Here is a 25,939-nt window from a genome sequence, read left to right as displayed (position 1 = left end):
AGGAGTCTCGAAATGGTCGAGAAATAAAGATTGATATATTGGAAGCCTATGTTTGGATATCGGAAGTGTTCCGGGTGAAATCGGGATTTTACCGGAGTACCGGGAGGTTACCGGAACCCCCCGGCAACATAATGGGCCTTAGTGGGCCTAGGTGGAAGAGAGGAGAGGCGGCTAGGGCTGGGCCGCGCGCCCCTCCCCCCTAGTCCGAATAGGACAAGGAGAAGGGGGCGGCGCCCCCCTTCCTTCTTCTCTCTCTCTCCTCTTTCCCCCCTCCAAGTCCTAATCCAACTAGGAAAAAGGGGGGAGTCCTACTCCCGGTGGGTGTAGCACTCCTCCTGGCGCGCCCCAAGGCTAGCCGCACCTCTCCCCCTTTGATCCTTTATATACGGGGGCAGGGGGCACCCCATAGAGACAACAATTGATCGTTTGATCTTTTAGCCGTGTGCGGTGCCCCCCTTCACCATAATCCACCTCGATAATATCGTAGCGGTGCTTAGGCGAAGCCCTGCGTCGGTAGAACATCATCATCGTCTCCACGCCGTCGTGCTGACTTAACTCTCCCTCAACACTCGGCTGGATCGGAGTTCAAGGGACGTCATCGAGCTGAACGTGTGCTGAACTCGGAGGTGCCGTATGTTTGGTACTTGATCGGCCAGATCGTGAAGACATACGACTATATCACCCGCGTTGTGTTAACGCTTCCGCTTTCGGTCTACGAGGGTACGTGGACAACACTCTCCCCTCTCGTTGCAATGCATCACCATGATCTTGCGCGTGCGTAGGAAAATTTTTAAAATTACTACGTTCCCCAACAATTTTTGCGTGTTCCGTCGAACAGGTGGCGGGTGCTGCGTGGGCGGCAACAAGAAGATCAGGAGAAACGGGAGAAAATGAGGAAAATCCGTTGCCGGGCGTAGCAACAGCAAGTACAGGAATGACGTTGATCTTTCCCCTTTAGAGAAGATGAAGAAGAAGAATGCAGAGTCACCTCGCATCGAGTCGTGGGCTGGCGGACGCTCCAGCTGCCGCCGGCCGCTGGGAAGAACGGGAAGGGCGAGACCCCTCCTCCGCTATGTAAGGAACTGTTTTAGTGTTGCGGGCGAAACAGACGGAAGTGGAAACGGAAAGCCCACTTTTTAGCCTGGACTGGACAACACTGAGTACACTACAACGTATATACTGGTAAACTAGTTACCGTTCAGATAAAAAAAACCAAAATCTAAAAAGTGGCCGCGCGCTAACCGGAGAGAACGAGCGGTCGGGCTTTCTTGCCATGCATGAGTTTTTTTTGTCTGCTAGTGCATGTCGTTATCAGTATTTAATGTGTTCACACTGGTTAGTCCAATTTGAAAGAAACAACTTCACGTACAATTATTTTGGTTTTCCGAATTTTTAAAAAGCCATATCTTTCAAACCGCGCATCGGAATTCAGATCCGTCTTCATTGTTGAATTCTTTGCGACGAGATCTTTGAAACTAGATCTCCCATAAGTATGTTTCGACGAAATTTTTTAATGCCAACTTTGGCGCTATATTGTACAATTTCAGTACTGATTTGTGCAACTTTAATACTGCATGGTGCAATTTTTTTCAAACTCAGTTTTTTGGAGCTGCATCCACAGTAGTTGTAGTTGCACACATAGTAGTTCTAGTTGGCACATGCATGACCACAGAGTTGCATAATCTGGTCCGCATAGTCGCATATGAATTGTCATAACTTGTAATGTAATCTAGTTGCACACACATTGATGTTTAGTTGGCTTGTAACGTAGTCTAGTTGCACACACATTGATGTTTAGTTGGTGGGAAGACTAGTTGCACACACATATGCTTAATTGGCTTGTAATATAGTCTAGTTGCACACACATTGATGTTTAGTTGGCAGGACACTAGTTGCACACGCATTGATATTTAGTTGGCAGGACTAGTTACACACACATGTACTCAGTTGGCGCGTCAATGTAGTCTAGTTGCACAATGCAGTACTTTAGTTGCACCATATAGCATCAAAGTTGGCATCAAAAAAAAATTCGTCGAAACATACCCATGCGGGATCTAGTTTCGAAGATCTTGTTGCGATGAATCCAAAGGTGAAACCGGATCTGAATTCCAACGTGTGGTTTAAAAGATATGACTTTTTAAAGATTTAAGAGGCAAAAATAAATGTGTTTCACAGACTAGTCTGTACGCATTTAATGCTAACAAAAACATCCACTAACTGACAAAAAACACACACTAGGTAATTGATATTTATAGATTATTAGGGAACCAAAACTTGCAATTTTAGGTCGGCCGCTCGCAAAGTGTAGCGAGCAGCCGGCCGCTTGCTAGACCGGTCCTAAAAAAACACTAGTAATCGTGAGTTCACGACTCTTTTCTTCATTTTGTACTCCAAATTAAGTGGGTTTTAGTAAGCCAACAGAACGGTGTTGCGTAGGATGAAATGGGAACAGATGTCCAACAAAGTTTAGTAAGGTTGCAAAGCTTAGACGGTGTTATTCACCGTTTGTACCACCTCCATACCATCAGCACCGATAAGTTTGATCAAATGCCGATGACAATGTCGCAAAAAAGAAGAAGAAAAATATACCGATAACAAGAAACTTGTAGGCTGTGGTATCAATCTACAGGGAGAAAGAATTACATCTGAAATCATGCCTACGATCGATCAAATAGAGAACATCACTAAATTAAGCGGAAAAAACTCCTTTTCATTTCCTTGTCTTCAAAGCCAACAATTATCGCACATGGCATCGTTAGCAAATTAAAAGGTTAATGTCGCTTCATTGTACACGCCCTTAAGTTCACGAGAACCACCAGGACATATTCAGCCAAGGTACTAGGTAGGCATAATTTCAGATGTAATTCTTTCTCCTGTAGCATAAAACCGCCGCATAAAAATTTCTTGTTATCTAAGGAATAAGGATGCAGTGGCCGGGAGGTTCAACCTTCCTTTTCGAAGGAAAAAAAAAAACAAGTTTCTTATTATCGGTTCTGCCATTATTGACTCACTCCATACGGTCAAGTAGAATCTTGAAGTCCAATTTAACACCTTCAGTCCTCTTTTTCTTGCCACAGATCAACTATCCGGCGCGGTCATGAGTCAGTTTGCAAATTGCAAGTCCTTCCTTCTCGCAACTTCCAGACCTTCACGTTCATGGATTGCCGACCACAACCTTGGCAGTGGCAAAGAAAATGCGCATGGAATTCTCGTCCGCCACGAAGCCAACCTTAATCGTCTCACTGCTCTTTAGTCCTTACCATTCCTCATCGCCATACCCTTCTCACCATCAAAGCTCGTTCTGTGCATGAAGTCTAGAATCTAGATTGAGGATGCCGAGCCCCCCATCGCCTTTGGTCTACAGCAAGTAGACCAATTGACTAAACAATGTCCAGCAGCAACGGTGTCAGTCCTTTTCCAGAGAAAAGCCCGCGAAAATCCTATACTTACGGGCAATACTCACGAAAACCCACCTACGGACTCCTCTTTCCACTACCCCTCCCCCCTGATTTCCAGTGCGTGGGGCCCATCCACTAGTAGAAAAAGGGCTTATTGTCCCGGTTCGTAAGGGCATTTTGTCCCGGTTTAGGAACCGGAACTAAAAGATCGTTACTAATGCCCTAGGCCTTTAGTCCCGATTCTTATACGAACCGGGACAGATGGGCCTCCACGTGGCCGGTGCTGCGAGCCCAGGCAGGAGGCCCTTTAGTCCCGGTTGGTGGCACCAACCGGGACCAATAGGCATCCACGCGTCAGCTGTTCAGGGGCTAGGGTTTTTGTTTTTTTCTGAAAGGGGGTGGATTTGGGGGTTTTGTATGGTTAATTAAGGTGTTTCATATATTGTGTTACGTAGCTAATTAATTAATAGAGAAAAGTGTCCTCTCTTATCTCCGTGCTTGGTCGACGCTACGTACTATACGTATAGAGAGGCCCTCGACACGCTAGCTAGTAAGAAAATGAAGGAAATCATTAAGTACAGACGTTAGTCATGCATACCGAGAGAAGTGATCGACCTCTCCTTCTCCGAGAGATTGGTCGAACAACAAGTTTTCGTATTATCTATCCGACCCTACTCGCTACATACATATACAATATGTAAGATCTCTTACAATCCCCTAGCATTTGAACTCAAGTTCCACATGGTATTCTCCGGCTTTATTGATGACGTGGTCAAGAAAGAATCCCGTCAATTCCTCTTGAATTGCTTTCGCTCGATCTTCTGGTAGGAGTTCATTCCGCATCTGCCATGTCTAATTTGAAGAACGGGGTTAATACATATATATGAATGAAACTCAACAAAAATGATGGTGTAATAAAATGAAATTGTGAATATTATTGCTTACACACTTCATATTGTCTTTTAGAGTAGCCCCGCTTATTTTTGCAAGTCGCGTTGTAGATGAACTCGCACACGTAGTATCCACAGTAATCATTCCCTTGTTCCTGCCACAAGCACTTTACGAGAAATAGAGGTCAATCAAACTGATAATGAAGCATTATAAATGTCATTGATGAAAGTAGCTAGAATCAACGGGGGATGCACGGAAGTAGCTAGCTAGTAGTACTTACTTTCGGGTATGTATATCGCAGCTCCTTCGGCAGTCCCGGAGCTTCTGCAGTGAACTTTTTCCAAACCCTGCAAGACAAAGAAAATAATTATTACTTGAGATATCAGGAAATGAACAAAAAGTTGCCGATATGGTGCGATAATGATCGATTAAACTTACTTGTTGAGAATGTCAGTCATGTCTGCATAGGTCTCGGGATCTTTTCGTCTCGAGTCTAAGACGGTTACTAGTCCCTGCTCAAGCTTAATCTTGAGGAGAATATAGTGGAAGCTGCGCACGCATGCATAACTCATCAATTACATTACTATAACCTCGCTCGAGTAATAAGGAAAACCGAATATGCACACGATAGTAACACTCACTTGAAGTTGTAAGGAAAGAGTATTTTATCTTTGTTTTGATTTATTATCAATGATTTGAGCAAATTGGCCTCGGCATCTTTTGCGCTCTTTTTAACCTGAAATTCATCTATGGGATTTGTGTTAATGAACCCAATATCATGCATTTCTGCTTTTCTGCCCTCGACGATCTTCAATCTGCATAATATAGTGAGGATAATTATAAATACATGCAATGAAAGAGCTGAACTATATATAGAGACTTAATGACAGAAGTAGTACTTACATACAGTAGCAAGTGACCGTTAATTTATCGAGGGCCTTTTGATTGAAGAATTGGAAGAACTCCTCAAATGGAACATACAACAGATCAATTCCAACGAGGTCGTGCTCCTCTTTAACTCTCAGATACAAAGTATCCGTCCCCCAGACTCTCTGCAGGTTTTCATTTACCAATCATGGAATCTTCGCATCATCGTTGTTAGAGATTTTTCATCTTTGACGAGAGGCTTCCCGTACTCGTATCTGTGTTCGTCCACCTCCAAGAAATCATAATGTACATCGTCGGGCAGGTAATCTCCAAGATTGTTATAACCGGGCACCATCCCCGGATCATTACCGACGATGTCGCTAGACACATTGAGCGGGGGGCACGATTGGTTCGCTTGTTCGCCGAGCTGGGCAATTTTTTTCCTAGCTGCTCGTCGTTCTTCTAACCTTTGATCACTTCTAGTACTTCCCGACCGCTCCGCTTCGATATATACCTTTTCAGTAACGCGCTCATAGTTGGTTTTCGGCGGAGACTTTGGTGGTTTCCTCAGGGCATCGATAGTGCGCTTTGCTTTCACCGGATCTACCTTCTCCTCCGGAGGTGGATGTCTCTTTGCTTTCACCCCTTCAAAGAAGTCCTTCACTTGGGCTTGACAGATCTCTGCGTTTTCCTGTTCGGTCATCTCATATGGTAACTTCTCTAGAGGCTTGAGAGATGGACCGAATATGTATTGCCTCCCGCCTCTGGCTGTACTGCTAGACGCCGAAGCAGACGGAGCGGCTGCAGCTGTCTTCTTTCATGCTTGCTTATGAGGCGGGGGAGAAGGACTACGACGCGCCAGAGCAGCTGGACCGGCGGCGGGTCTCTTCCGCCCTTGGTGACGAGGCGGAGAAGGAGGAGGCTGGCTGCTCGAGCGCGCCGGCGCAGGCGGAGAAGGAGGCGGAGTGCCGCCACACGCGGGAGAAGGAGGCTGAGTGCCCTGATCACTCGCCGGAGGAGGAGGCAGAGTGCCCTGACTCGCCGGAGGAGGAGGAGGCGGAGGCGTCCAGTTCGGAAGGTTGATGAGCTCCTTCCGCCATAGGCATGGAGTCTTCAGACAAGAACCCAGCCGAGTCTCCCCGTCACCCGTAGGGTGGTCAAGCTGGAGGTCCTCAAATCCTTCTGTGATTTCGTCCACCATCACCCTAGCAGTGAAAAGTTGCGCCAGGTTCAGGAGGTGCAACAGAGCCAACAGCCGCCTTGACTTTCAATTCCATCCACTGCGTCATAAGGTGGCAATGCTGAGACTCCGTGATAGCATCCACGGGGTAGCTAGCAGGAGCCGTGAAGACAGGCTCCTGAAGCAGCTCCGTGGAAGCCACGCTACTTCTCCGCTGAGATGGCGGGGTAGCTTCGGCAGGTCGCGTGCTGCGAACTGCGTCTCGTTCCTCTAGCGCTTGTACCCTTGCGTGCAGCGCCTGTAGTTGGGTCAACTCCTTTTTCTTCTTCCTCTCCCGGCGTTTGTAACCGCCTGCGTCGGGAAATCCAGCCTTCCACGAAAGGGAGTCTGGCGTGCCTCGTATCCGTCCGGGGTGCTCAGGATTCCCGAGGGCCTCTGTGAGCTCGTCGTTCTCTCTGTCCGGAACGAACGTCCCTTGCTGCGCTTTTTCGATATACTCCTGAAGCTTCTCGATGGGTGTGTTCAGCTGCTCGTTGGTCCAAACGCACTTCCCTGTTACAGGGTCCAATCTTTCCCCAACCCGAAGAACCAAGTCCTGCAATGGTCTGGCCAGCGTCGCGTCTCTAGTTCGATCCCTTTATCAATGAGGTCATTCTTAGCCTTGTCCCACGATGGCCGGGCTTTCAGGTAGCCACCTGACCCCATGCGATGGTGATGCTTCTTCTTTGCAGCATTTTTCTTGTTTGTCGCTGACATCTTCGCTGCTCTCTCAAATTTCTTTTTGGTGACAAATGCGGGCCATTGATCTTTGATCTTCTCAAATCGGCCGATGAATTCTGGAGTCTTGTCTTGGTCGACAAACGATGATTTCAGCTCATTCTTCCACCTCCTGAATAGCTCAGCCATCTTCCTAAGAGCATAAGCCTTGATCATTGGCTTTTTAACTGGATTCTCTGGATCTTCCTCTGGTGGGAAGGTGTAATTTTCCTGCAGCGCGGTCCAAAGATCAGCTTTCTGCCTATTGCTGACATAAGACACCTGAGAGTCTTTGTCCTTAGGCTTCAACCATTGCTCGATGCTGATCGGGATCATGTCCCTAACTAGAATCCCGCACTGAGCATTAAATTTTTGCTTGGTCCGGAGGGGTTCAATCGGTTGGCCAGCGCGATCAATTTCGATGATCGTGTCCCTTTCATCCGTGCGCAACTTTCTCTTCGGGCCTCGTCTCGTTACCAAAGTGTTGCTCGATCCGGAGGGCTAGAAAAGAAGAAAAAGAAGAGAGTTAATATGTGTACATACCAAAAACAATTAATGCATCAATTAGCTATAGTCAGCACATGCTTAATTAATTAATATATATACCTGGCCAGACTCCGTTCGGTCACCGGAGCCATCATCACGGTGTCCTTCCTCCTCGATTCGGTCACCAGAGCCGTCATCACGGTGTCCTTCCTCCTCCATTGTTTGATCATCATCGTAGCCTGCTTCTTCATCCTATCTTTCCAGACCATCGGTGCATGTGTCGTTGAGAAACGACAAGACAGCATCACTTCCGTGTGCGATTATCTCCCCCAACACCGCTTCTTTTGCTTCGTCTCGGGGGTGTGGATCCATAGTTTCTGCAAATATTTACAACATGGCAATTATTATTCAAACATGACAGATGGATATATTAGTGGCAAACGTAGAACTAGCTAGCAGCACAATAAGGAATCATATTAGTGGCCTGGCCTCGACGCTTCTCTAGGGTTTGGGGTGGCCTCTGTAGGAGATATGCCCTAGAGGCAATAATAAATGATATTATTTATCTCCGAGTTCATAATTATGTTTATGTTCCATGCTATAACTGCAATGATTCTCGAGCCTGCAATATCCACGAGGCTCGGAGGAAGACTCATATGCACGTGTGGAATAATAAACGGTAAGAAGTATTCCTAGTCTGGCCTCTAAGACTAGCTCAAGCGTTGCATGATGGTTCTGTTTTCCTGATCATGGGCATGTCTATGCCAGCAATTTTGAGGGCACAATGTTAAGAGAACATTTGTGTTGAATCGACCCGGATTGATGTTATGCTATGAGATTCATTCATCACAAGTTAATGGTACATAACACAGAGATGGTTAACGTTTGCATGATTCCTTAGACCATGAGAGTATCGAGTTTCTTCATGCTTGCTTCATGAACTTTTGGGTTTGTTAAACGTCATCCGTAAATGGGTGGCTATTACGGCGGCTTACGGGTTCATGGAAAAGTGTGTCAAGTAACTTGATAGCTCAAGATTGGGATTTGCTCCTCCGACGATGGAGAGATATCTCTGGGCCCTCTCGGTGTTACGGTATCCATCATCGTCTGGCCAGACACTTTGTGATTTGATCACGGGGATGCCGGAACACGATAACGAGAAAAGAGAACAATACCGGTAACGAGGTAACTAGCATAGTGGACAAGTTGTTGATCCACGGGAATGCCAACATGTCTCACCTCGGGTATTTGTAACATATCGCGAAGCAACAGGAATAGCACACGGCAACTGGAGGTTCACTCGAATATTTATTCGTGTGGGTATAGGGGTCAATATGGGTGTCCACGGCTCCGAGTTCATAATTATGTTTATGTTCCATGCTATAACTGCTATGGTTCTCGAGTCTGCAATAACCACGAGGCTCGGAGGAAGACTCATATGCACGTGTGGAATAATAAACGGTAAAATGTATTCCTAGTCTGGCCTCTAAGACTAGCTCAAGTGTTGCATGATGGTTATGTTTTCCTGATCATGGGCATGTCTATGTCAGCAACCTTGAGGGCATAATGTTAAGAGAACATTTGTGTTGAATCGACCCGGCATGATGTTATGCTATGAGATTCATTCGTCACAAGTTTATTGGTACATAACAAAGAGATGGTTAACGTTTGCATGATTCCTTAGACCATGAGAGTATCGAGTTTCTTCGTGCTTGCTTCATGAACTTTGGGGTTTGTTAAACGTCATCCGTAAATGGGTGGCTATTACGGCGGCTTACGGGTTCATGGAAAAGTGTGTCAAGTAACTTGATAGCTCAAGATTGGGATTTGCTCCTCCGACGATGGAGAGATATCTCTGGGCCCTCTCGGTGTTACGGTATCCATCATCGTCTGGCCAGACACTTTGTGATTTGATCACGGGGATGCCGGAACACGATAACGAGAAAAGAGAACAATACCGGTAACGAGGTAACTAGCATAGTGGACAAGTTGTTGATCCACGGGAATGCCAACATGTCTCACCTCGGGTATTTGTAACATATCGCGAAGCAACAGGAATAGCACACGGCAACTGGAGGTTCACTCGAATATTTATTCGTGTGGGTATAGGGGTCAATATGGGTGTCCACGGCTCCGATGTTGATCATTGATCGGAAAGGGTTCCAGTCATGTCTATACTTCACCGAACCTATAGGGTCACACGCTTAAGGGTCATCTATCTGCTGAATACTAGACAAGGAGTCTGAGAGAAAATCACCGAAAAAGTTTCGGACACCGGAAAAGTTTCGGACAGCGGAAAAGGTTCCACAGAAAGAGGTCATCGGATGAGTTTCGATGAAACTGAAAAGTTGTTTCAGGGGATACCATAAAGTCAAATTGGTTTCGGCACATGCCTGATAATTCTTGGAGGGTGCCAGAATCATTCTGGAAGCTTTCTGGAATTTTCCGGGATAATAACCGGATATGCTCCGGAGCTGCCGGAACCACTTCAGATGCTTTTCGCAGATGAAAATCACTAAACCGGAATTGTTTCGGAACGCGTTGAAAATAATTTTGGTGGGTACTGGAAATGTTCTAAGCCCACACAAATATTTTCAGTTCGAACAGACGCTGAAAAATGTCGTCGTGAATAGTGAAAGTGCTTTTTGGGATATTTTATGGTGAGTCACCTTTTGGGATATTTCCAAAAGGCTTCTAGAAGGGCTTGGGGGCCAAGCATGCTCCTCATGGGGGTCCCCCAAGGGGGTTGGCCGGCCACATGTGTGGGGCTCCATGGAGCTCCACTTCCCTCCCCATTATGCCCTTCATGTGTGACATTTACATGGGCATTTTGGGTTTTTGTGAGCCATCCCTACCCCTTGGCTTTCCTATAAATAGAGGAGGAGTGGGCAGCCCAAACCTCATCCCTTCTCACATACAAGTGCCATGCAATGATCTGGCTTCTCTCTCCCTCCCCGCGAAATAGTTTCGTAGAGCCGAAAGGCTGTCTGGGTTCCGGCAGGAACTAGTTCTGGACGGCGAAGCCCTGCCGGATAGATGACACCGTATGTGTGCAACTCTATAGAGAGATCGTAGCTTCGGTCTTAGTTCATGAGTGCCTCCCGAAAGGCTGTCCATGTGACCGTCCGAGTTTCGAAGGTCCTCCCGAAGGGCTGTCCGCGACACCGTCCGGGGGGGGGGGCTGTTCGACCGCCTCCCTGAGGGCTGTCTGAGGAGCAGATGAGGGTATACATCCTCGCGGTTGGGAGGTTGTAAATCCTAGCTGCGGGGATCTGCACCACCGATCGTCATCGACTCTATTTCCCGCTGCGCTACGAGTCAGTAACGAAAAAGATCAAACCATGTATGCAGTCTCCATAGTGGTCCTGGGCTGGTGCGTAGGTCGGAAAATTTTTGTTTTCTGCTGCGTTACCCTACAACCTCGGCAACGCTTCAAGGGTTTGGGGTGGCCTCAACAACGCTTCAAGGGTTCGGGGTGGCCTCAAGAGAGTTTGTCGATCGGGTAGGGGCGCGGCGGGAGGGGGTAGGAGACCGACATCGTTTTTTTCTAGGGTTTGGGTGTCCTCGAGAGTTTTGGTCGAGCGAGAGGGCCGGGGGTGCTCCCGACGTCCCCCCTCACTTTAACAAAGAACTACCTTAAAAAAAAGACTTGCTTCACCGCGGGTGCTCGATCGGTGCGACGTGGACTCGGTGGAAGCACTTTATGAAATGTGGTGGTGGCCGGGCCGAGCGGTTTTCTTTTCCTTCTTCATTTTTTCCTTTGTTTTTTCTTATATGTTTGTTTTCGTTTTCATTCTACATTTTCGTACATATGAAAAAAATAAAGTTTCTATACAAAAGTGCACAATTTTTATGAACAAATTACAACATCTAAATTAACTATACATCTAAATAAATATAACTACACATCTGAAATTTTCCTAATCTTAAAACTAAACTAAACATAAACTAAAATAATATAACTACACATCCATACATACATACATACATACACATACATATACATCTACATTATATATGAACAAAAAAATACTAATTTTATGAACATAAAAAGGTCTATGAACAAAAAAACATCACATCAACATTTTCATCCATCCATATATACATACATATATATATATATATATATATATAATATACATCTACATTATATATGAACAAAAAAATACATAAACTTTACTAATAAAAAAACGACAGCGGGCAGGGGCGACGGCAGCTCACAGCGTGGGTGGCGACGGCGACGGTGATGGAGGGGGCGGGGCAGGGCGCGGGCTCTGGGGCAGGGGCGACGACGATGATGGGGGCGGGCCGGGGCAGGGGGCGCGCGCGACGGAGACGGCGGGGGCGGGCCGGGGCAGGGGCACGGGCGACGGCGACGGCGGGGGCGGGCCGGGGCAGGGGCGCGGGCGACGGCGACGGCGGGGGCGGGCCGGGGCAGGGGCGCGGGCGACGGCGACGGCGGGGGCGCGGGCGACGGCGACGGCGGGGGCGGGCCGGGGCAGGGGCGTTGGCGACGGCAACGGCGACGGCGGGGGCGGGCCGGGGCAGGGGCGCGGGCGACGGCGACGGCGGGGGCGCGGGCGCGGGCGACGGCGACGGCGACGGCGGGGGCGGGCCGGGGTCGGGGCGTGGGCGACGGCGGGGGCGGGCCGGGGCAATGGCAGCCTGGCGGCGTCGATGTGCTCGGCGTCGTTGGGGGCAACTGGTGTGATGAACTCTGCAAAATTTCTAAGTGCCACTTAAATACCAAGAGCATTGGTCCCGGTTCGTGGCACCAACCGGGACTAATGCCCCCCTTTAGTCCCGGTAAGTGCCACCAACCGGGACCAAATGTCAGTTTTCGGCAGCCGAAAGGGCGGGAAGCGGCGGCCTTTGGTCCCGGTTGGTGGCACCAACCGGGACTAAAGTGTTGCATTGGTACCAATGCAACACTTTAGTCCCGGTTGGTGCCACCAACCGGGACCAAAGGCCTTGTGCTGCCCCGCATCAAAAGTTTAGTACCACCTCGCTAGCTGAGAGAGCTCGAGAGTGGTTTATAAGCGCTGCTGCGCCCACCCTCTCGAGCTCCTCTCAATTGCAGGCTTTCGGGCCTAACCGTACGCTATGTGCGTGTGGGCCTACTGGGCCTCCTGCGGCCTGAATCCTGGCCCATGTTTGGGGTTCTAATCGTATTCACGCCGTGTGGGCCCAGTAGGTGGCACTATTTTTTTGTTTTTTTGTTTTCTTTGTTGCTTTATTTATTTTATTTTGTTTCTACTTACAACAAAATACTTATTGTTGCTATTTTTATTTATTTTATTAAAGTTCATTTTTAATTATTTTTCTTTTAGGTCACAAAAATTATAAAGTTTCTGTTACTGCCATTAGTTTTCAAATTTCAATAGTTAAAATTTGAATTCTTTGAAATTTGTGTGAATCACTAGTTTGTGATTAACTTTACTATAAAAATAGATTTTTGAGTGATTCTTTTTCCTGCTATTTAATATTACTGTGTTTTATGATTCTATTCAAAAACAGATTTTGTTATTTTGTTACAAAGGATTTCATTTTTTTTGAACATATTTGAACTCCATAGTTTTTCTGTGCTCAAAATGCACCATTCAAAGCCACATCATCAATTTTCAACCCTTTCTGACTTCATTTGTTATTTTTCGTGCATTTACTAAAAAAAATTCAGCTATAAGACCCTGAAATTGAAAAGCACTACAAATGAACTCTGAAAAGGTTGAAAGTTGGCATGGTATCATCATTTCACCCACATAGCATGTGCAAGAAAGTAGAGAGGCTTACGACAAAAACTGGATGCACTTCGTGTACAAAACGGACAATCTCTTTCGTAGTATCAGGGTTTCATACTGAAACTCGTCTGTTACAAAGGGATTTCATTTTTTGAACTTATTTGAACTCCATAGTTTTTCTGTGTTCAAAATGCACCATTCAAAGTCACGTCATCAATTTTCAACCCTTTCTGACTTCATTTGTTATTTTTCATGCATTTATTGATTTTTTTTCAGCTATAAGACCCTGAAATTGAAAAGCATTTCAAATGAACTCTGAAAAGGTTGAAAGTTGGCATGGTATCATCATTTCACCCACATAGCATGTGCAAGAAAGTACAGAGGCTTACGACAAAAACTGGATGCACTTCGTGTACAAAACGGACAATCTCTTTCGAAGTATCACGGTTTCATACGGAAACTCGTCTGTTACAAAGGGATTTCATTTTTTTGAACTTAGTTGAACTCCTTAGTTTTTCTGTGTTCAAAATGCACCATTCAAAGCCACATCATCAATTTTCAACCCTTTCTGACTTCATTTGTTATTTTTCATGCATTTACTGATTTTTTTTTGAGCTATAAGACCCTGAAATTGAAAAGCATTTCAAATGAACTCTGAAAAGGTTGAAAGTTGGCATGGTATCTTCATTTCACCCACATAGCATGTGCAAGAAAGTAGAGGCTTACGGCAAAAACTGGATGCACTTCGTGTACAAAACGGACAATCTCTTTCGAAGTATCAGGGTTTCATACGGAAACTCGTCTGTTACAAAGGGATTTCATTTTTTTGAACTTATTTGAACTCCATAGTTTTTCTGTGTTCAAAATGCACCATTCAAAGCCACATCATCAATTTTCAACCGTTTCCGACTTCATTTGTTATTTTTCATGCATTTACTGATTTTTTTTAGCTATAAGACCCTGAAATTGAAAAGCATTTCAAATGAACTATGAATAGGTTGAAAGTTGGCATGGTATCATCATTTCACCCACATAGCATGTGCAAGAAAGTAGAGAGGCTTACGGCAAAAACTGGATGCACTTCATGTACAAAACGGACAATCTCTTTCGAAGTATCACGGTTTCATACGGAAACTCGTCTGTTACAAAGGGATTTCATTTTTTGAACTTATTTGAACTCCATAGTTTTTATATGTTCAAAATGCACCATTCAAAGCCACATCATCAATTTTCAACCCTTTCTGACTTCATTTGTTATTTTTCATGCATTTACTGATTTTTTTGAGCTATAAGACCCTGAAATTGAAAAGCACTACAAATGAACATGGATAGATAAGTGACCAAATTAATAGTAGTTCATCATCACATTAAAACCAAAGTACATACATAGTTCAAATTGAACAATATATAGCTCTCCAGAGCATCTAGTTAAACCATACATTGAAACTATGTAAAACATTTCAATGCAACAACAAATGCGATCATAATCACAACTAAGGTAACAATTGATCCAACGGCATAATGATACCAAGCCTCGGTATGAATGGCATATTTTCTAATCTTTCTAATCTTCAACTGCATTGCATCCATCTTGATCTTGTGATCATCGACGACATCCGCAACATGCAACTCCAATATCATCTTCTCCTCCTCAACTTTTTTATTTTTTCCTTCAAGTAATTGTTTTCTTCTTCAACTAAATTTAACCTCTCGACAATTGGGTCGGTTGGAATTTCCGGTTCAACCACCTCCTACATAAATAAAATCTATGTCACGTTGGTCGGCATAATTGTCATAAACAATAAATGAACCAAATAGTTATAAAAAGATAACATATACCATATCCGAATCATAGACAGAACGAGGGCTGACGGGGGCGGATACCAGAACCATCGCACTATATAATAACAAGGAATAATAAAAGTAAGAAAATTAGACAAGTATCTATCTGAAGTAAGATTTTTTTTTTCAGAAAGAAGATAAGAACAAGAGGCTCACCACAGTGGTGCCGGCGACGAGATCGGCGCGGGCTATCGACGGCGGTGAAGACGGGGACGGGACGTCACGGACCGCTAAACCTAGAAAAATCTCGGGGAAAATTGAGCTCGGAGGTCGAGTTTCGAGAGAAGAAATATTAATTAGTGTGGCTCGGACATTTCATCGAACACCTCATGTGCATAGGAGGTGAGCTAGAGCACCCAAATGCCCTCCCCTCGCCGGACAGCAAAAAACAGAGCAGTTTGGAGTGCTCTGCTCGCCGGCGATGGGCTATATATAGGCAACTCATTTGTCCCGGTTCGTGGCTGGAACCGGGACCAATGGATGTGGGCCAGGAGCGAGACCCTTTGGTCCCGGTTCGTGCCTAGAACGGGGACAGATGGGTCCAGACGAACCGGGACCAAAGCCCACGCGGCCCCGGCCGGCCACCTGGGCTCACGAACTGAACGAATGCACCCATTGGTCCCGGTTAATGGGTTGGCCAGGCCCGAACGAAAGCCCATTTTTCTACTAGTGATCCCATCTAGACTTCCAATTAAATTTCAACAGATCAGTCTGTAACTTAATCCCGTGCGAAACAGTGCGTAAGTGTAGCATCTCTCGAAAAGCCCGTCTAACTTTGTCAATGGCTATGAAAAACCAAGGAGGTGGCTCAATCGACATTAACTGAAAAATAGGAATGGCGGTTTAAACGGCTTGGAGCAGAATAAGTCTTCCACCTTCAGTAACTGACGACCAGGTAAAGCGAATATCCATTTCTAAGCCCGGGCTCGTCTGCATCCGGTAAACAGTAAATAAATAAAATACTAAACACATTTTTAAAAAAATCATTTTTTAATGGAAGATGTTTCAGTGCGTGAGGTCCGTTCCAATTTCAGCTCATTCGGACATCTGAATAGCTTTAAAAAAAGGCTCTGAACAGTAATTAGAGCTACTCAGATATCCAAACAAGCTAAAATTTGGAACGGACCTCACTCACATAAGCATCTTCCAGGCAAAAAATCAAATGGGTTTTTTGAATTTTTCTTGTATTTTTTTTTTTATTTTACTGCTCATGGCGGGAGCAGATGAGCTAGGGAGCCAAATAGCCGCCCTCCCTGGTAAAGATCTTAACTTTGGCAAGAACTTTAATCTTCCACAAACATTTCTAGACCGAATTGATCTCATACATTTTTAGTATCCTATGCATTTAAATAGTTGATCTCCACTAACTCAATTGACTTAACATGCAACTATGCCAACTCATCATCCTATCATGCATGCCCCATTAAATTTAGTTTTCTCAACTTGCAATTATGCCAACTCACTATGCCAGTATGCATGAGAAAAGACCCACTTTAACATGCATCATGCATGTTACTTATATTAAATAAATTTTCTACAACTATGTAATAATCAAATATATTAAATTATATGTGCTTGAGTTTCAATTCTTATATTGCTAATCAGAAAAACTAAAGTTTCATACTGCCTCATAAAAAATCACTGCATCCAATTCCTGTAGCAACGCGTGGGTATTTCTAATGGTTAGGCTTAAATAAAGCTGGGGGAAACTGGTGAATGGGGATTTCAAAACTGAGAGTACTGACTGCCATGTGTGCCTGGGTAGCATACATAGACGTTGTGGTCATGTTTGTGCTCCTATGCCATACATATACGGTAGCTCCAGAAATGCAGTTTAACGCACATGCGCCTGATATTCTATGCGCAAATCCCTCGACCATGAATTTGTTAGGTCAAAGTAGTTTCTGTGAGATAATCCAAGTAAAACTTTTGTAGAAAGAACTCATGGAGTCAAACAGACACACCAGCCAGATCTCCATTACCGATAATGGAAACATAGTAATGTTCTGACCATCAATGACATATGACAGGTTCAACGAGCTGACAATATCGCTGAGTCGCACCAAAAACCAACAAAACCAATTTACAACACGTGACCAATAGATCGAAAGCGAGAAACTAAAGGTTGTGATAACTGCCAATACAGGGCCACCGTTACAGACACTTCGCGGAAACACATAAGACTTTAGACCAACATCACGACTGAGCACACATCTCAGGCGCCAATGGTGTACGCCACCGCGGTTGCTCGTGCTTCTGGAAGCTGAAACCTACACAAAATATGACAATGCACAATAAGTTTGGCTACAACATGTCCTCAGTTAATTGAAAACAATTAGGCAGTGGCAGCTCTGCTTGCTGAATAGATGACAATGGACTAAAAAAAAAGATGACAATTGACTCTAGCAACTAGAAGCAGAGATAGACTCCATTGCAAGACGAGAACATCTGCTATTTTGAACAGTAATTAATTAATAAAAGAAGCATAGGACCAAACCCAAATAATTTTGCATGGATAGTACTCCCTCCGTCCTAGTGCATAGGGCATCTGCGTAGTTCAAGGTCGTCTATTTAACTAACTAAAAATATGTTATATGTCATCAAAAGCATATCATTGGATCCATATGCGAATATAATTTCTAAATTTTTTTTGTTACATATAAGACACATTTAGCTAGTTAAATTGATGACCTAGAACAACGTGCATGCCCTATGCATTTGGATGGAGGGAGTACAGATTTATCGGCACAATAGCAATATGTACTCCTCTGTTACAAAGTACACTGCACAAAGCTTTTGTTGATTTTTTTTCCCTAATGCACTGTATGTTTTTTTCTCCAAACTTTCCTACTCTGCCCTCATTACCCGTGTCCCATGCAACCACTCTTAGCTTCATCACCCACACCCCATGCACCACTCTTAGGCCATGTACAGTGATTGATAAGATGGTCTTATCTTAAGCCTTGCATGTGATTTAGAGATGACAATAAAAGCATGGCTACAAAGGGTCATCTCTTAGCATTATCTTCAATAACTAACTAGTTATTCCTAAAAACATGATGAGACATATTGTGCTAAGAGATCATATCTTTCATAAGAGACGACATGCCTTTGCTTATGATATCTCTCTCCTCCACGTCAATATTTATCCTATGTGGTTGCATGTTGAGGTGATATAGTTGCATGTTGAGATAAAAAAATAGTGCAGATCACCTACTTAGTTACATAGGATGTTTAATCATAACTAACATGATAGAACAAGTAGGAAAACTGCATAAACATACAAAGCATGAAGAATAATGAAGGTAACTTACAGTTTGAGTTAGCATGTGGGTTCTTGATGCTAATTTGCTGACGAAGTACTCCACATGTAGTCAAGATGTTGACAATCTTGTGAATCCCATCATCAACCTTTCTACATTCAATGTTGACAACCTTAAGGTAGGCACACACAAATGACAGTTCTATTGTTTCTTGAGCTCCCATTGCACTAATGAGTTTCTGTATGACAGAAAACATTCAGTAAGATCAATAGAATATACATGATAATTCCTTTAATAACATGACAACATATTTAGGTACACAACATATATACCTTAGTGTTCTCAAGCTGAAGAGTGAGCATCTCAAGAATTGAAGAGTGTTGGAGAATGCACACTAGGTCAATAGCCGTAAACCACTCATTGAGTAATAGAGTCTTTAATTTGTCAAATATAGGGCAGCATTTTAAATCCAGGCTGTAGATAAACTGGACAGATAGCAAACCCAAAAAAAAAGGAAATATGAGACTCTAGAAGATGAAACTATGTAGGTTCATATCCTCAGGAAAAAGTTATGTAGGTTCATAGGAAGTTTGGGTTGATAATTTAATTTGAAGCTGGACAGACAACAAATGAACAAAAAGAAATCTGGGACTCAAGACGATGAAATAATTTAAGTTACTACGGTGTGAAAAAGGTAGTAAGTGCAAGCATTACCTTTTCAGTTCTGTAATCAGCTATCAACTCCAAGTTGACAGCATTGGACAAACCATGGAGAATCACACCCTCTTCAACAGGATAAGCATGAGAACTACGGTCCTTGAGTTCAGGGCATAGAATGCCAAGCCCAACATAAGCTGTTACTAAAAATGGCATGTATTCAAGGGAAGGTGTCAAGCCGCGAAAATCATCAAGTTGCAGTGAGACAAGACCAGGGGCAAATATCCGAACGTGGAAGTCCTCCGGGAAGGAACATTGGTCGGTAATGCACATGCGCTTTAGCGATTTGGAAGATATCCTGCGTGCATTAATTCTACACAGCTCTATCCTTAGATACTCTAATACCGGGCAGTGCGAAAAATCTAGAGAGGAGCTTTCTAGGTAAACCAGGCGAAGGTGTATGGTATTTAAGTGCTGGGAGATGAGAGGCACGCCGAGTACGAATGTGTCGTAAGAGTGATGACTAAAGACGATGAGCTCATTAGCTTGGCACTTCAGAGCGTACTCGATCAACAACATGGTGTTTGTGTACGTGCACTCGTCACTCTCAGGATAGGCGAGGATCACAAACTTGTCGAGAGGCGAGTCCCCGCGGAGCTGGATGAAGAGCTTGACCAGCTGTTTGAAACGCTCGAAGCTCAGGTCGTCAAAGATGAGGCTCAGGTCGGTGGTGTGCCTCCAGTGGTCGCGCCACCTGGTGTTGAGCACGCAGGTCTGCAGGGCATCGTCCAGCGGCAGATAGGACAGCACGTGCCGGAGGATGTCGTCGCCGAAGCAGCGATTCGTGCCGCTCGCTGCGGCCTTCTTCTTGGGCATTCCGTTGAAAAGGCGGTGGGTGCTGCGTGAGCGGGAAAACAATCAGAAGAAACACGAGGAAAACATGGGAATCGGCCGCTAGAGTGCAGCAACAACATGTCCAGGAATCATTTGATCTTTCTCCCTTACTTTTAGAGAAAATGATGAAGAAGAATCCAGCGCCGCCTCACCGCTGGTCGTGGACTGGCGGACGCGGACGACGACGGCCGCGGGGAAGAAGAGGAAGGGCGAGACGACTCCTCCCGACCCTCTCCTCTCGTATTTGTTATTGCGTGCGAAACGGAGGAGAGTAAAAATCGGCAAGCCCACTTTTTATATGGGTATAAAGTATAAACATCAAGGTCGGTAAGGGCTCTCCTTTTTTTCTTTACCTAAAAAAGGCTCTCCTTTTCTTATCAAGCCCGGTAAGCAATCTAAACTACTCAAAAAAAAAAGACTGATATCCGTATCCCTGGAAAGAAATTATTTGAGTCCTGGTCTTTTTCCTCATCAAGTTAGACCTCTTTGAGAGAGTGCCACGTGTATGCAACAAAGCACCATTGGCCTTCTTCCTCCTCTCGCCCGTTGCTTCCCCAAACTTCACCCCGCCGGTCCGATGTGAGAACCGTTCGCTGCCGTGCATACTACCCAGACTTCACCCCGGGATGCTAAAAGCTATGCCATCCTCGTGTGCCTTTTGCTGTACGGTGAGGACTCACAGCATCGAACTACTATACCCGCCAAGATCACCTCCAACAGATGATGTAGATGCAAATTTCTTTACATGTCCATCTTCAGGAGATGTAAAATACAACACCTGTAGATGCAAAAATATGGCGGATGATGTTTATGGCTATCCTATTGTGCTTGGTAACAATTTTTGGTTGATGATGTTTATATCTCGATCGCACAATAGGATCACCAACACCGACTTGGTTGATGATGTTTTATGGCTATCCTATTGTGCTCGGTAACCTGTTTGATCTGGCGGGGCTCTGCAAGCTTTTCTGGTCTGCTTGCAAAAGTGCCATTCAAGGAGGGGAATATCTTCTCAATTTCCTTGAAATTTTTGCATACCATAACGTCATGTGCAGTAATATTTAACGGCTAGGTTTAAATTAAGCTGGGGGGAGTTAGTGAAATGGGGATATCAAGGTTGAACTGACTGCCATCTGTGCCTGGGCAGCATTGCGGCCTGGTTTGTGCTGTTATGCCAAAAGTGATGTACATATGATAGTTCCAGAAATCTAGTCTAACGCACAGGCGCCTGATATACTATGCACAAATCCCTCTACCTTGATTTTGTTAGGTTTAAGTAATTTCTGTGAAATAATCCAAGTAAAACTCTTGCAGAAAGAACTCATTGAGTCAAACGGGGCACACCAACCCGATCTCCATTACCGATAACCAAAACATAGCAATATTCTGACCGACCATGATATTACAAGTTCAACGAGATGAAAACCGTATCGCTGAGTCACACCAAACAACCAACAAAGCCAAGTTCCAGCACAGGACCAGAAGATCGAACGCGAGCAACTAAAGGTAGCGATAACGGCCAACACAAGGCCACCCTTACAGAATCTTTGGAGAAACACAAAATGCTTTAGAGCAACATCACGACTGAGCACACATCCAACGGGCCATCAGTGGTGGACATGGCCGCCGCGGCTCCCAGAGCTCCAAGGTTTCCATATCTGCACACAACATGACATATCAGACTAGTTAGGTTCCAAGATGTCCTCGACTGATACAAATGAAAGAATGGCTTGGCTAGCAGTTTGATGCATGTACATTAGCTATCATGCAACCTGATTAGATTTCTTATCCTTTTCTCAATGTTGTGTTGACCAAATTCGTTTGTTATAATAATGGCGTTTAGACTTGTCAGAGCAAGTTATATTGGAACACTCGGATGTCTTAAGACTGATAAAAGGGCTTCAGACTGATAACAGGCTACGAAGAACAGTGTAACTGATAACAAGGCAGAGGTAGTTTCCCCTTGCGGCGTATGCAAAGCACTACACAATATCCCACACATCAGTTGGAGATTCTTTTTCTTTTTAGTAAATGGAATTGCTGGTACATGAGAGCAGAGATAAACTTTTCATTTAAAGACAAGAAAAAAAATGCTATTTTCATCAGCAACAGAAATGATTTTGCATGGATGGTACAGATTTTTTAGGCACAACCGCAATATGTGGTAACCATTGTACTGTCACCAGTAATAACAGAGTAGTAACAAAATTTGGTGAACAACCATTGAACTCCACCAGCATAGAATCCCATTATTACTAAAAAATGGGGTACTAAAGATGAACGGATTTGTAAAGGTGGCATACACTATAATCGATGTGTAATGACAGCAGACAGGGAGCAATTAGTATAAAAGCTGAGCTTATGGTAGAAGAATAGAAAAAGAAACCTGGGCTGTTGGATTGAATATGGACGGCACAGATTGGAGTGGAGGCATCTCAGACAACTTATTGTACATTTCACGAAAACCCCCCTACTGCCAGTTAGATGTAAAACATGACTTTTGCAGTAAGAACCCCAACTTTCTCATATCCAATCGTTTTATCCCAATTTCAAATCTTCACATCGTTGATGCCCAAATTGTACAATAGTTGCTTGTACTAGTTCATCCCATGCTGGACCACCCCAAACACAAATATGAGAGTACATGTCAAGCACCAATTTCTGAATACATGACAAGACACACAAATTTCTGAATACATGTCTAAGTGGATCATCCTGGGCAGAAATATTTGAGTGCATGTCATCTATCTTAATTCGGCTAGACAAACATGACATGGTGTACATAAAGATGGGGTACTAAAGATGAACGGATTTGTAAAGGTGGCATACACTATAATCGATGTGTAATGACAGCAGACATGATACACCAAGTAGGAAGATTGCAGAAACATACTACCGTCCGGGGGGGGGGGGGGGGGGGGGGGGGGGGGACATCCATCCTTGATGCTAATTTGGGTGCTAATTTGCTCACGAAGAATGCCAGACCTAGTCAAGATCTTCCAAAGTTTGCGAATTCCCTCATCAACCTTTCTACTTTCAATGTTGACAACCTTAAGGTGTGCGCACACAAATGATTGTCCTATTGCTTCTTGGTCTCCCGTTGCACTAACAAGTCCCTACATGATACAATACATTTAGTAAGATCAATAGAATATACTCCTTTATATACACAAGACATACCTCAGTGTTTTCAAGGTGAAGAGTGAGCATCTCAAGAATTGGAGAGGGTTGGAGAATGCAAACTAGTTGGTCAATAGCCCAAAACCAATCATTGAGAAGCAGAGCCTTTAGTTTGCCAAAGATGGGGCAGCATTTCAAATCCCAATCATAGGTAAACTGGACACATCGCAAATAAACAAAAAAGAAGTCAGAAACTTCAGAAAATGAAATAATTAAGTTAGTGGCAACGTTAGGTAGGCAAAACAACATCTTAAGCCCTCTAAATATCATATGTTATGCAATCATTCATATGAGACTGTTGGCTATTGGTTTAGTTCAAACATAAAAGTACCAAACTTTGGCAGTGAGAGTAATCAACTTGCTTAAATGCATGTCTACCATCGAATGGATATTATTACAAAATGTGCGTTGTAAAACAAAATGTCGGTAAGTGCAAGCGTACCGTTCTAGGATGAGCAATCAACTCCAAATTGGCAGCATTGGACAACCCATTGAGAAGCACACCCTCACCAACCGGATAAGCATGACACAAACAGAAAGAAATATCACAATCATCCAAGTGATTGTAGCAGTACAGGACATCGCTGCATAGACTGCCGAGCTCAACGTAGGCTGTTATTAGAAGTGGCATGTTTTCCAGGAAAGGGGACAAACCAAGAAAACCATCAAGTTGAAGTGAGGTGAGACCCGGGGCACAAATGCGAACATGGAACTCCGTAGGGAAGGAACAAAGATCGGTGATCCACAAATGCTTCAGCGAATTAGATGACATCATGTCTGCACGAATTCTGCAACCTTGCATCTTTAGAACCTCTAATACCAGGCAACCCGAAAAATCCAGAGCCGAGTGTTCCAGGTTAACCAATACAAGGTCTATGGTCTTCAAGTGATGGGAGATGAGCGGCACGTCGAATGTTAGTGGTTTGTCCATATTGCATATGCCAACCTTTCTGACTAGGAGCTCCTTAAGTTGGCAAGCTAGCGAGTACTCAATCAACATCTTGGTGTTTGTGTACGTGCAATCCGTCTCATCCTCGGGACAGGCACTGATCTCACACTTGTCGAGAGGGGAGTTTCCACGGAGGTTGATGAAGAGTTTCACCAACTATTTGAAACGCTCGTGGCTTCACTAGTAGGAAAAGGGGCTTTTACCCGGTTTGTAAGGGCCTTTTGTCCCGGTTCTCGAACCGGGACTAAAGGGTCGTTACTAATGCCTTCCCCTTTAGTCCCGGTTCTTACACGAACCGGGACAGAAGGTCCTCCACGTGGCCGTTGCTGCCAGCCCAGGCAGGGGGCCTTTGGTCCCGGTTGGTGCCACCAACCGGGACCAATAGGCAGGGCCTTTTGTCCCGGTTGGGTGCACCAACCGGGACCAATAGGCATCCACGCGTCAGCAGCTGGCAGGAGCTGAGGTTTTTGTTTTTTTGAAAGGGGGTGGTTTAGGGGTTTTGGGGGGTTAATTTAGGTGTTTCATATATTGTGTTAGCTAGCTAATTAATAGAGAGAAGTGTCCTCTCTTATCTCCGTGCTTGGTCGACGCTACGTACTATATACGTATGGAGAGGAGTAGACACGCTAGCTAGTAATCAAATGAAGGAAACAGAAGATCGTCATGAACATATGCATACAGAGAGAAGTGATATCGACCACCTCTCCTTCTCCGAGATATTGGTCGAACAACAAGTTCTCGTATATCTATCCGACACTACCGGCTACATATATACAATAATTATCTCTTACAATACAATCTCCTAATTAAATTGTAGGAACACAGGGTCCACATAGTATTCTCCGTTTTCAGCGATCACGTGGTCAAGGAAGAATGCCGCCAATTCCTCTTGAATTCCTCGCATACGATCTGGTGCTAGGAGTTCATCCCGCTTCCGAAACATCTAATTTGAAGAAGGGGGTCAATACATATATATATATGAATAAATGAAACTCAACACAAATGATGGTAATAAAATAAAATTGTGAATATTATTGCTTACGCACTTCATATTGTTCTTCAGTGTAGCCCCGCTCACAGGTCGTGTAGCGGATGGACTCGCAAACGTAGTATCCACAGTAATTATTCCCGGGTTCCTGCCACAACCACTTTACAAGAAATAGAGGTCAATCAAACTGATAAGCAAGCATGCTAAATGGTATTGATGAAACTAGCGCTTGAATCACTAGGAGATGCGCGGAACATGCTACTATAGTACTTACTTTCGGGTGATTAAATTGCAGCTTCTTCGGCAGTCCCGGAGCTTTTGAGGTGAATTTTCTCCAAACCCTGCCAGACAAAGAAAACAATTACTTGATATCAGGAAATGAACAAAGTTGCTGATATGGTGGATAATGATCGATTTAACTTACTTCTCGAGCATTTGAGTCATGTTCGCATAGTCCTGGGGATCTTTTCGTCTCGAGTCTAAGACGGTTACTACTCCCTCCTCAAGCTTAATCTCTAGGAGAATATAGTGGAAGCTGCGCATGCATGCATAAGTCATCAATTACATTACCATAACCTGGACTAATAAGGGAAACCGAATATGCACAAGACAGTAACACTCACTTGAAGTTGTAAGGAAAGAGTATTATATCTTTGTTTTGATTTAATACCAACGATTGTAGCAAGTTGGCCTCGGCTTCTTTGGGATGTTTTTCAACCGTATATGCATCTATGAGATTTGTGTTAATGAACCCAATATCACCGATTTGTCTTTTCTTCAATTCGGCGATCTTCAATCTGCATAATATAGTGAGGATAAGTATAAATACATGCAATGAAAGAGCTGACCT

General features: G+C 44.3%; 1 protein-coding gene across 1 annotated transcript; it reads right to left on the bottom strand.

Moving 5' to 3' along the window:
* Positions 1–17,220: 17,220 nt before the first annotated feature.
* LOC123142080 (F-box/LRR-repeat protein At2g42720-like) lies at positions 17,221–20,220 on the bottom strand. Its single transcript, XM_044561102.1, has 5 exons — positions 20,084–20,220; positions 19,136–19,976; positions 18,754–18,906; positions 18,473–18,659; positions 17,221–17,428 (listed from the first exon to the last, which is right to left on the bottom strand). The coding sequence occupies exons 2-5, from the start codon at positions 19,952–19,954 to the stop codon at positions 17,355–17,357; spliced, it is 1,233 nt and encodes a 410-aa protein (XP_044417037.1). The 5' UTR covers positions 19,955–19,976; positions 20,084–20,220; the 3' UTR covers positions 17,221–17,354.
* Between the last annotated feature and the right edge of the window lie 5,719 nt (positions 20,221–25,939).

The sequence above is a fragment of the Triticum aestivum genome, chromosome 6D (genome assembly GCF_018294505.1).
Source record: "Triticum aestivum cultivar Chinese Spring chromosome 6D, IWGSC CS RefSeq v2.1, whole genome shotgun sequence".
Taxonomy (NCBI): Eukaryota; Viridiplantae; Streptophyta; class Magnoliopsida; order Poales; family Poaceae; genus Triticum; species Triticum aestivum.
This window is presented reverse-complemented; position numbering and strand designations above follow the sequence as displayed.